Here is a 12,218-nt window from a genome sequence, read left to right as displayed (position 1 = left end):
AGGGTCTGATATGAAAACATGTTGACGGTCAGAATAAAGACTGTGTTCTTCAGGAAAATGGAAATGAGTTTAAAGTTTAAACTGAACTCTCCTGGCCCCCCTCCTTTAGACTCCTCATGTCCCAGAGAAGTCAGACCGTCTGTCTCAGAGCAACATGAAGACCCCCGTGGAGCTGTTGTCCTCCACAGAGTTCATGGATTCATTGTGATTGTTAAAGTTTGAAGATGTGATGTGAACTCAAAGTCCCCCTCTTCTTTCCGCTGCATGAAAGACCCTTTGAGCTCCATCAGGGACCCCTCCTCACTGTTGGTCTCTTTATTAATCTCTACAGCTACATCTCCTCACTACGGGACGATAAAGACATTTAGAGGACACTTTCATCCAAAGAGACGGACAGTCAGGACTCATACCACACCAGGGTCAGGACTGGTTCTGATTCTGATTCAATACTGGAGATTTATACCTCAGAGCTGAGCTGTTTCACCTGAGCAGAGATGCACGATGTGGACAACACTCTCACACACACACACACACACACTGACCCGGTGCAGGGTTTCAGGGGGTAGCTGTGCAGCCTGGAACAGCTCAGCCACCCTCCCGGAGGACAGGGATCCGGAGGGGTCGGCCTGGCAGCGGCTGTGCAGCCCGGAGAACAGCTGACTCTCCTGCTCCGTCAGCGGGATCAAGCTGCCCACACACACAGAGTCCGGGTCCATCATCCCGGGGCTGCCGCATGGAGATGAGCTACACACACTCAGCAGGGTGCATCCTGCATATAACGCGGTCCTGGTCCTTGTCCTGGTCCTGGTAGTGGCTCTACTCTCTAGTCCCTGTCAGAGAGCCGGTCAGCCGGAGGTTTGTCAAGAGGGCGGCGTCACCTCAGTGCAGCTAATCCTTTCCTACTGCCTGTGTGTGTGTGTGTGTGTGTGTGTGTGTGTGTGTGTGTGTGTGTGTGTGTGTGTGTGTGTGTGTGTGTGTGTGTGTGTGTGTGTGTGTGTGTGTGTGTGTGTGTGTGTGTGTGTGTGTGTGTGTGTGTGTGTGTGTGTGGCAGTACCCGTCGGAAACTGCAGGGGGCGCCGTTGTACCGGAAGCAGGGTGGGGGGGCTGTAGATCTGCTCCCCAGGTTGGTGTGATTTCTTAAGGATAAGATCTGAGTACATTTACTCAGGTATTTAAATATTACTTCTTTAATGGATTGAAACATGTTCTCCGTTTTGTTTTATAATATTAGGTCATTTATCAGAGCAGACACACAACTCCTGAATAATGAGAGCTGGTGTTCCTGAGCCTCTGCTGCCCCCCTGAGTCCTGCAGCCAGACTGCAGGCTGTAACTGGGAACAAACCAATGAGAACACAATAAGACATTTAAAGTTCAATTTAAAATGTAATGAATTATGTTTACCTGTGTTTTAAAGTCCATCCTGTTTTCCTCATTGTCAGACTTTGGAAAGAGACGGAGAAGACCAGCCTCATGTTTCCTGCAGAGTAACGCTTCTCTGGCACCAGCCAGCTGTCTCCTGTTCTTCAACACCTGTTCAACCTGAGCCTGCACCTGCAGACCATCCCGGTGCTGTGGAAGACGTCCTGCGTGGTTCTGTCCCTAAAAAGATGACTCCTTCTGGGCTCAATGACTATCGGCCAGTAGCTCTCACATCTCATGTGATGAAGGTGCTGGAGAGACTGGTCCTGTCCCATCTCAGACCGCAGGTGAGATCATTTCTAGACCCTCAGCAATTTGCCAACCAGCCTCACCTGGGGGTGGATGATGCCGTTATCCACCTGCTGCAGCGTGCTCACTCGTACCTGGAGGGGTCGGGGTGCACTGTTAGAATCACCCTCTCTGATTTCTCCGGTGCATTCAACACCATCCAGCCCCGGCTCCTGAGGGACCATCTGCAGGCTATGAGGGTCCACCATCTCCTGGACCACCAGTTACCACACAGACAGGCCACAGTGTGTCCGGCTGGGCAGTGTCCTGTCTGAGGTGGTGGATGGTAGTACAGGAGCCCCACAGGGGACTGTGCTGTCTCCCTTCCTGTTCACCTTACACACCACTGACTCTCATACAGCTCAGAGTCATGCCACCTGCAGGAGCACTCTGATGACCCTGCAGTGGTAGGGTGTTTAAGGGATGGACGGGGGGAGGAGTACAGAGCGCTGGTGGAGGGTTTTGTGGAGTGGAAGAAACCATCTGCTTCTGAATGTGGCCAAGACCAGAGAGAGGGTCATTGACTTCAGAAGGAAGAGGACATCTCCACGGCCCCTGTGCATTCTGGGAGAGGATGTGGCTGTGGTGGAGGACTACAAGTACCTGGGAGTGCACCTCAACAACGGACTGAACTGGAGGGCCAACACTGACGCTGTGTACAAGAAGGGGATGAGCCGACTCTATTTCCGGAGGAGGCTGAGATCCTTCAACGTGTGCAGCAAGATGTTGGAGATCTGCTACCAGGTGGTGTTTGAACTGGTTGAGAGTGAATCAGTCTTTATTTGCTTCATGGTGGGGGTTGTCTGTTTTATGGAAAGGTTTTATGGCAGGATGTTTTACTGCTCAGGTTAAATGTGAGGGATTCAAAGAGGTTTATTCTAAAGCGTCAGCAGGTCGATCATTAACCCGTCACAAGACTAACATATCATTAACTCCATCTGTACACCTCCTTCAGAGGGGGGGGGGTTCTACCATCAGCCCTACCCAACGACTGGAGAGCCACAGATCAACACTGACACTGAGTTTACATTTAAAAGAGTTCTGACTTTATTCTCATTATTCTGACGGCACTTTAACTTTGATTTATTTATCAACCAAATAAAATGAAAGTCCTTTTTTGATGTATCACACTTACAACTAAGATCTGAGTTCTGAACTATTTTCATGTACCGACTTAAGAGAATTCAGATTTTCACCAATCATACATGGGGGGGGGGGGGGGGGGGGGGCAGAACGACACGGGGGAGGTCAGTGTGTTTCCACTTCCTTTAACTGAATCAGAAATCTGACCTGCCAGGAATCTGCTTATCTGAAACATGCACACACACACACACACACACACACACACACACACACACACACACACACACACACACACACACACACACACACACACACACACACACACACACACACACACACACACACACACACAGGGTCTGAAATGAAAACATGTTGACGGTCAGAATAAAGACTGTGTTCTTCAGGAAAATGGAAATGAGTTTAAAGTTTAGACTGAATTCAAAAGTAAATTATCTCAAAGTTGGACTTAAACCCAGTACTTCAGTAACTGTACTCTGCCTGTCATGCTCCTGCTCTCAGTGAGACTGCTTGGTAAACAGGAGTCTCTACTGCAGCTCAGCAGCCTCCATGAGAGACCAGAGAGGAGGGAGGGGGGGAGAAGGTCCAGGTTCAATCATTAACTTTCCTCTGGTCCGAGACGCTGCTAAACCCTCACACACTCATTATTCTCTGGGAACATGGAGGCCATGATGTTCCTGCTGGTGTGTGTTTCATCTGCTGCTGCTCAGCTCTGTGCTCCAGGTAAGAACACCTGAACACCTGACACCTAAAAATAACTAACTCAAGGGGTTCCTTTCATGTGACTTCAGCTCTACTTTAAAGAGTTTCTACTTTAAAGAGTCCTCTCCTGCTGATGTTCGGGTGTTATCGTATGTTGTCCTATTTAAAAGTCCCTCCTGTTTCAGGTGTTATCAGTATGTAAGTCTCTCTTTAAAGAGTCCTCTTTTGTTCGGTTTTATCAGATTATGTCTTATTTTTAAAGTTTTCCTCTGCTGATGTTGGGTTATTCTATTAGTTGTCTCACTTTAAAGACCTCTCGCTGAGCAGGTGTATATCGATGTAGGTCTCCCTTTAAAGAGTCCCTCTCTGATGTAGGGTGTAATCAATTAGTGCTCTATTTTAAAGAGGCCCTCTGATGTTCAGTGTATATCATTTTAAAGGCTTACTTTAAAAGGGCCTTCTTGTTTGTTTGGGTTTTTTCTATGTAGGGCTCTCCCTTTAAAGAGCCCCTCTCCTGTATGTTGGGTTTTATCGTAGGTGGTCTCACTTTAAAGAGCCCTTCCCCTGGATTTGGGTGTTTTTTCCAATTAGTGTCTCTCTTTAAAGAGTCCCCCTGCTGTGTTCGGTGTATATCAGTTTAAGTCTTCAAAAGCCCCCCGCGATGTCAGTGTAACTTTTGTAGTGTTTTCTTTAAAGACCCTCTCCTGGAGTTCGGGTGATATTTTGTAGTCTCTTTTTTAAAGAGTCCTCCCTGTGATTTCGGTGTAATCAGTATTATGTCCTACTTTAAAAAGTCCTCTCTGCTGATTTTCGGTGTTTCAGTTGTAGAGTCTCTACTTTAAGAGTCCTCTCTGCGATTTCGGGTGTTTTCATTTATGTCTCTATTTTAAAGAGCCCTTTCCCCTGGATTTCGGGATACCCTATGTAGGTCTCTACTTTAAAGAGTCCTCTCCTGCGATGTTCGGTGTTACGATTTTGGTGTCTCACTTTTAAAGAGTCCCCACTCTGGGGTTAGGTTATCATATGTAGTGTCTCTTTTTAAAATCCTCTCCTGCTGATGTTCGGTGTATATCCATGTAGTGTCTTATTTAAAGGGCCCTTTTCCTGTGTTTTTCAGGTGTTATCGTATGAGAGTCTCTACTTTTAAGGTCCTCTGCTGTTTCTGTATATCATAGTAGTCTTATTTTAAAAAAGTCCCTCCGTGATGTTGGTGTATATCGTATTGAGTCTCTACTTTAAGGCCTTCCTGCTGAGTTCGCTGAATGGGGGAATCTCGGATGAAATGGAGTGTTTGTTTTGACAGATTCTCCACACAGCTACAAAGTGCGGCTCAGCATCAAAACGGCTCTGGGAGATGACGCTGTACGTACCATTCACTGTTTTACCTCTGATATTTTGACTCTGAGACGATGATATATTATTCATGCAGGCAGAAACTGCTGAGACTTTCCTTTCATGTCTTCTTGTTCTGTGTATTAATGGTGCTGTATTTAAATATTTCTAGAACTATTATGATTAGGTGCATGTATGAATCCAAATTCCTGTTTCTGCAGTACGTCTGGAATGACAGCGAGATGTTCCTTTTCAAGCTATGCTGGCTTTCGCCATGAGGACAGCGGGCGACGGGCAGAATTACAAGTAAGAACTGTTTTTATAAAGAGAGACTGCAGGTGAATAGGGGTAACAACTCATTGCTGACATTAACAGGATTATTTTTAATCTATGTTTTAATATGCTCATGAGGCGGTTGTGTTCTTTAATATATGTTAGTCTGCAGGAACCTGAACCTGTGATGAAGCCAGTTTCATGTTGTTGACATGTTTGGAGTCAGCGGTCTCTACAGAGGGGCTTCTGGTCATCACTGCATCAATCAGAATATTCTCCCAGAAGAAGTCATTTCCTGCATCAGGCTGGGAGTAATATAATACTGGGAGAGAAAAAGTCTAATATTAAGAAGAAGAATACATATTTGAACTTGTGTTATTTTAAGTTCAAATGTTTCAAAAAAGACAATTAATGAAACAGGAACGTTTTACGTTAAAAAGTCACAATCATTCAGAGGAAAGAAAAACGAAGTTGAGCACTTCAGGAAAAGATGCGGATGTTTTCTCTCCTTCTCTGAGAGAAGACGTGATAGAGGACACATCTCAGCCCAGATGTGTCCTCTCGAGTTACTAACCAAACAATCCAAAGTCCAAACTATAAAACCAGTGAAACACTACGCTGATGTGTTGTTACCGTGATGAAGTGACTCATGGTTTCTGAACCTGTTTCTGTGAAGCGTGTCCAACATCCTGGTTTGTGACGAGACGCCCCGAGTTTCCTTCTGGTTCGTCGTGACGTCTCCGCTCGACCAGACTCTGGTGGACCGAGGACAGGTGGAGGAGGCTGTGAGGTAACACGACTGAGGGAATGAGTCCTGAACCCGACATGAGTCAGCATTATGGGTCCTGAACGCATTGATATGTATATTTACTGTATGTACAATCGTGAAGCTCCAACAGAACCAGAATAAAAACAATGTTGTCCAACAGGAAGTCGAGGAACCGCATCAACAGTGCCTTCCTGCTGACGGATAAAACTCTGGAGTTCCTTGGTATCCCCCCCACCCTGGCATCCCCTGTGCCCCCCGACACCCCCCCGTGGCTGATCGTGTTCGGGGTGGTGATGGGGGCGGTGGGTGCCGGCATCGTCCTGCTGCTGGTGACCTCAGTGCTGCAGAAGAGACGGTGAGTGCATGGTGTAGTCTATGTCAGAAATCACAGAACTCATCTGGAAATCCAAGCCATCCACCTGTGAACTGGACCCCCTCCCCACACAACTTGTTAAAGTCTGCCTCCGCTCTCTGGTCCCCCTCATTTCTGCCATCATCCACTCCTCTCTCACCACTGGAACTGTCCCTACATCCTTCAAGACTGCTGCAATCACCCCAATTCTGAAAAAAACCTGGCGCCGACCCCTCCGACTACAACAACTTACGTCCTATCTCAAATCTACCCTTCATCTCCAAAATCCTGGAAAAAACAGTTGCCTCCCAACTCCATGCTCACCTATCCCACAATAACCTGTATGAACAGTTCCAGTCTGGTTTCCGCCCACTCCATAGCACTGAAACAACGCTCATCAAAATCAACAATGACCTCCTAATGGCAGCTGATTCTGGACTCCTCACCATCCTCATCCTCCTCGACCTGAGTGCAGCCTTTGACACCATCTGTCACACCACCTTCCTCAACAGGCTATCTTCCATTGGCATCACCCACACTCCATTAGACTGGTTCACATCTTACCTCTCTGGTCGCACTCAGTTCGTTCAACTCAAATCCTTTAAATCCATCCCCTCCGTCGTCACTTCAGGTGTGCCCCAGGGCTCTGTCCTGGGGCCCCTCCTCTTCATCATCTACCTCCTTCCCCTCGGTAATATCCTCCGCAAATTCAACATTCAATTCCACTGCTATGCTGATGACACCCAGCTCTACCTCACCACTAAACCTTCGTCCACTCTCCCGCCCACCTCCCTCACCGATTGCATCTCTGAAATACAAACCTGATTCACTTAAAACCTCCTTAAGCTAAACAGTAACAAACCCGAGGTTCTCCTCATCGGCACCAAATCCACTCTATCCAAAACTGACAGCTTTTCTCTCACTATCGACAACTCCTCTGTTTCACCCTCCCCCCAGGTTAAGAGTCTGGGTGTCATTCTTGACAGCACACTATCCTTTCAATCCCACATCAATAACATCACCCGGTCTGCCTACTTCAGGCAGATTACTGCAACTCTCTCCTCTTCGGCCTCCCTCAAAAAACTCTCCATAAACTTCAATTGGTCCAGAATTCAGCTGCCCGCATCATAACTCAGACCCCCTCCATCCACCACATCATTCCTGTCCTCCAACAGCTCCACTGGCTCCCGGTTCAGTTCCGTATTCAATCAATTCAAGTCCTCCTGTTAAAATTCAAAGCCATCCACAACACCGCCCCCCCCATATCTGTCCGACCTCCTCCATGTTCCCACTCCCTCCCGCTCCCTCAGATGCTCTTCCTCCATACACCTGTCTGTCCCCTCCGCCCGTCTCATCACCACAGGCAGCAGAGCATTCAGCCACTCTGCTCCCCGTCTCTGGAACTCATTACCCCCCAACTCAGAGACATGGATTCTTCCCCCATTTCAAAACACATCTGTTCAAAACACATCTGTTCAAAAGTGCTTACTCCACTTGATATCACTTCCTCCGTCACCGTCTATTGTTTTACTTTTTACTTCCATTGTTCCTTTTATTGTCTTTGTGTGTGTACCATGTACGGTGTCCTTGAGTGCCGAGAAAGGCGCGTTCAAATAAAATGTATTATTAATATTGTTATTAATAAAAGTATTAATATGTATCCTAATGGAACATCAAGTAATCAGATTACCTTTATATTGTGATCCTCAGATTAGGTTGCCTTGTTTTACCTGTAACTAGTTATTGTAATGGATTACATCCTCACATCCTCCCGTGTATGAACTCTGTTTCTGATCCTCCTCCCCCAGGAAGAAGAAGAAGGATCAGACTGGAATTGAGGATGATGAAGAAGAGCCTCGGGTGAAGGAGAACGGCGCTGCGAGCGACGGCGTTTACAACAGGTCCTTCTCAGACGACGAGCGACTCACACAGATGTGAAAATATATATCTTCCAGGATATGGGGCGGCTCCAATCTGCAGAATCATTTGAGAGGTGTAATGTAACTCATTCAGATTATTAGGGCGCCTCTCACAGGATTAAAAAAGAACCTTCTGATCAGATCTCAAAATAAATGTCCACCTGTTTCCGTCTCTTCATCTGGGATTCATGGGACAGTCTTTCATGTTTCCATGATACAAAGTTATTGATCGAGTAAACGAGACAATCGATCCACTGGAAAATCATCAGACTCTTTTTATTGACTAAAAATTGAAGTATTTTTCAACCGGAAATGTCTTGAATGAATATCTGTGTGTTTTTGACAAAAGACCACAAACACATCAGCTCTGAGACACTGGGCTGCTGCAGGATGACTGACAGTTCAAACAGCCAGTGATCTGGAGAGTGATCTTACCACTATTATTATCATGGTGATGGCTGGCACAGGGATATGAATTGTTAATAAATATCATTGCTGTTGGGTGTCTAATATCTGGTTTCCCTGTAAAATGGTTAATCGAATAAAAATTAAAATTCGACTGGAATAATTTGTCATGATAAATAATCAATAATGTGTGTGTGTGTGTGTGTGTGTGTGTGTGTGTGTGTGTGTGTTGCTCAGGGGCACTTTGTCTTTCAGGGACTTAAACTGGTGACCTTCTAGTTCCCAGGCCAAGTCCATATGGACTTTGCCACCACTGCCCTGAAGATTTTTAACATATCTTCTGAAAATCTCAAAATCTTGACTTTTTCCAAAAATCTGCTTTTTACACAAAATCACAAAAAGTTGAGATTTTTTCCTCACAATGTGGACTTGGGTCTGAAACCGAATCAAGTCCCACTGCTGAGCATATTCTATTTTAAGAAGAAAAGAGGTTTCTGCATTTGACCCATCCCAGTATAGGGAACGGTGCCTTGCTCAGGGACACCACGGTAGCCCCTGGTCTTTCGGGGATTCTCAGAATTCTGACTTTTCTCTCAAAATTGCACAATTTTGACTTTTTTCTTTTTTTTTCATTTTGAAATGTTTACTTTTTCGAAAAATCAAAGTAAATATTTGCATCAAATTTGACAAAAATACCTTCAGGTGTCGCGAAGTGATCATCTCAATGAAACACAAAAAGCCTTTAAATCTTCTCCAACAAATGTAGAACCTCTCCCGTTAATCAAAAATAAAAACTACAATCTCTTTTCCTTCCTCTTCAATCCCAGAACCTCCTTTAGCTCCAGATGGCTACACTCACAAATGTCTGCATTGTCTTGTTTTTATCCCAGCGGCTGAGATGTAATGCTCGTCCTTTCCTGCAGGTGTCAGTATTGCACTGTCTCCCCCCTCCAGACTCTTTAAAGTGTGTGAATGCCAGTAAACCTTTTCCACATTGGAATTTCAAAAACATTTGAATTCCGTTATTTTATTTTTGTCCAACTGTTTTGAAGTAGAAATAAAGAAAGTCTATTTTTAGTTTATTGTTCATTTAATCCTGCTCCGGACGTCTGCAGCTTGATCATCCTGCAGCACCCAGAACAAACCTTTCATCAGCTGAATCCTCCTCCTCCTCCTCCTCTTCACCCTTCAACATCTCCCCCATTTTCCCCCTCTCCTCCTCCTCTTCTTCCTCCTGCAACATCTTCTCTTCCTCCTCCTTTTCTTCTCACAACCTTCTTCCTGTCAGATTTAAAGCTGTGCAGTCTCATCAGAGCGGGGTGATTAAGACCTGGAGTCTCTCTGTAGTGCCTCGAGGAAGAGGAGTATGAGGGGACGAGGAGGAGGAGGAGGGGAAAAAGAGGAAGAGGAGGATGAGGAGTGATTGTTGAACATTATTGAAAACAATTAGGATTTTTAAAAATCCTCCTTAGACTGAGAATAAGAAATGAGTTATTGTGAACCAAACTGCCCCCCCCCCCCCCCCCCACCTTCCTCCTCATTCTGTCTCTGTGAAGCCGCAGATAAACAATCCGGGTAGATAACAGCAGACGAGCGAACACAAAGAGCTGTGATTAGTGGTGGAGAACAACAGATTAATAGCTGGAGATCAGACGCTTAATTTCCTGTGTTGATGGTATCTACGGAGGCCGACAGGTGCCAACGCTCTGCAGCTTCAGAAACGAAGCAGATATAGAAACACACGTCTCTCTTCAGTGTCCCCTGGTCTCCAGCTGTGTGCGTCTCTCTTTAGTGTCCCCTGGTCTCCAGCTGTGTGCGTCTCTCTTTAGTGTCCCCTGGTCTCCAGCTGTGTACGTCTCTCTTTAGTGTCCCCTGGTCTCCAGCTGTGTGCGTCTCTCTTTAGTGTCCCCTGGTCTCCAGCTGTGTACGTCTCTCTTTAGTGTCCCCTGGTCTCCAGCTGTGTGCGTCTCTCTTTAGTGTCCCCTGGTCTCCAGCTGTGTGCGTCTCTCTTTAGTGTCCCCTGGTCTCCAGCTGTGTGCGTCTCTCTTTAGTGTCCCCTGGTCTCCAGCTGTGTGCGTCTCTCTTTAGTGTCCCCTGGTCTCCAGCTGTGTGCGTCTCTCTTTAGTGTCCCCTGGTCTCCAGCTGTGTACGTCTCTCTTTAGTGTCCCCTGGTCTCCAGCTGTGTGCGTCTCTCTTTAGTGTCCCCTGGTCTCCAGCTGTGTACGTCTCTCTTTAGTGTCCCCTGGTCTCCAGCTGTGTGCGTCTCTCTTTAGTGTCCCCTGGTCTCCAGCTGTGTGCGTCTCTCTTTAGTGTCCCCTGGTCTCCAGCTGTGTGCGTCTCTCTTTAGTGTCCCCTGGTCTCCAGCTGTGTGCGTCTCTCTTTAGTGTCCCCTGGTCTCCAGCTGTGTGCGTCTCTCTTTAGTGTCCCCTGGTCTCTAGCTGTGTGCGTCTCTCTTTAGTGTCCCCTGGTCTCCAGCTGTGTGCGTCTCTCTTTAGTGTCCCCTGGTCCCCAGCTGTGTGCGTCTCTCTTTAGTGTCCCCTGGTCCCCAGCTGTGTGCGTCTCTCTTCAGTGTCCCCTGGTCTCCGTTGTGTTGGAGCTTCTTGCAGCTGTGTTTGGTTTCTGCAGCTTTCAGTAAACTGCTCATGTTTCCTCTGCTGAATGTTCTCTAGATGCTGCATGAGTTGAAGAGCTGCTGCAGATGTTTCTGAGTTCTGATCTGAGTTTCTATATCTGCATCCTTTCTGCTGATGGAAGAGATTTGGGATGTTGCAGAGCGTTAGTACCTGTAGGACACCTTAATAACCCCCACCCTTCCCAGAAAGATGTTCCCCTCAGGAGCAGTAACTGGAGGAGACTTATTTATGTACTAGTGCAGACCATTTACTCTTCATCAGAAAACAGTGTTGGACAGAGACCACTTCACAATCTCTACCTGTGTTGCATAGTGAGCTGCTGTGGTGCTGACTATTTCCTGGAGTCTCTGCAGAGTGTGTGGTCCTGCAGGACTAAGAACTCCATTCAACTATCAATATTATATATCCCGACTCAGATCTATTTTTCACGAGACCTATTTCCTAACAATGCAGCTTTCAGGGCTCAGAAGACATTTTTCAAAAAGAACATTTTTAATAACGTGAACTGTGAGAGAGAGCCGAGTGCATTATTCATGTCTGGGGGTGTGAAAAGTGACAGATCCATATGCAAACACAGTGTGTGTGTGTGTGTGTGTGTGTGTGTGTGTGGTGTGGGGGTGTGATGTACAGAGTGCACTGATCCCACCATCAGCTGGGGAGGGGGGGCGATGTACAGAGTGCACTGATCCCACCATCAGCTGGAACCTCAGAGTGTCCTCAGAGAGACCTCAGAGTGTCCTCAGAGTGACCACAGAGAGACCTCAGAGTGTCCTCAGAGAGACCTCAGAGTGTCCTCAGAGTGTCCTCAGAGTGACGTCAGAGTGTCCTCTGAGTGACCACAGAGTGTCCTCAGAGTGACCTCAAGTGACCTCAGAGAGACCTCAGAGTGACCTCAGAGTGACCTCAGAGAGACCTCAGAGAGTGACCTCAGAGAGACCTCAGAGTGACCTCAGAGTGACCTCAGAGAGCCTCAGAGAGTGACCTCAGAGAGTGTCCTCAGATGACCTCAGAAGAGACCTCAGA

At 46.8% G+C, this 12,218-nt stretch overlaps 2 protein-coding genes across 2 annotated transcripts in view; one reads left to right on the top strand and one right to left on the bottom strand.

Annotated features, from left to right (window-relative positions):
* reps2 (RALBP1 associated Eps domain containing 2) overlaps window positions 1-873 on the bottom strand; it is a 24,273-nt gene extending 23,400 nt beyond the window's left edge. Inside the window, exon 1 of the mRNA XM_063880702.1 lies at window positions 543-873. Coding sequence (XP_063736772.1) covers window positions 543-719 — 177 coding nt within the window. The 5' untranslated portion in view covers window positions 720-873. The remainder of the gene's footprint in view (window positions 1-542) is intronic.
* Window positions 874-3,295: 2,422 nt separating this feature from the next.
* cltrn (collectrin, amino acid transport regulator) lies at window positions 3,296-8,716 on the top strand. Its single transcript, XM_063880486.1, is given in 7 exon segments — window positions 3,296-3,533; window positions 4,816-4,874; window positions 5,066-5,096; window positions 5,099-5,150; window positions 5,794-5,907; window positions 6,047-6,241; window positions 8,047-8,716. Coding segments are annotated over 7 exon segments (645 nt in total). The 5' UTR covers window positions 3,296-3,469; the 3' UTR covers window positions 8,177-8,716.
* The last annotated feature ends 3,502 nt before the right edge of the window (window positions 8,717-12,218 follow it).

The sequence above is a fragment of the Eleginops maclovinus genome, chromosome 4 (genome assembly GCF_036324505.1).
Source record: "Eleginops maclovinus isolate JMC-PN-2008 ecotype Puerto Natales chromosome 4, JC_Emac_rtc_rv5, whole genome shotgun sequence".
Lineage (NCBI taxonomy): Eukaryota > Metazoa > Chordata > Actinopteri > Perciformes > Eleginopidae > Eleginops > Eleginops maclovinus.
The sequence above is the reverse complement of the archived record's forward strand: the minus strand, read 5'-3'. Positions and strand labels throughout refer to the sequence as shown.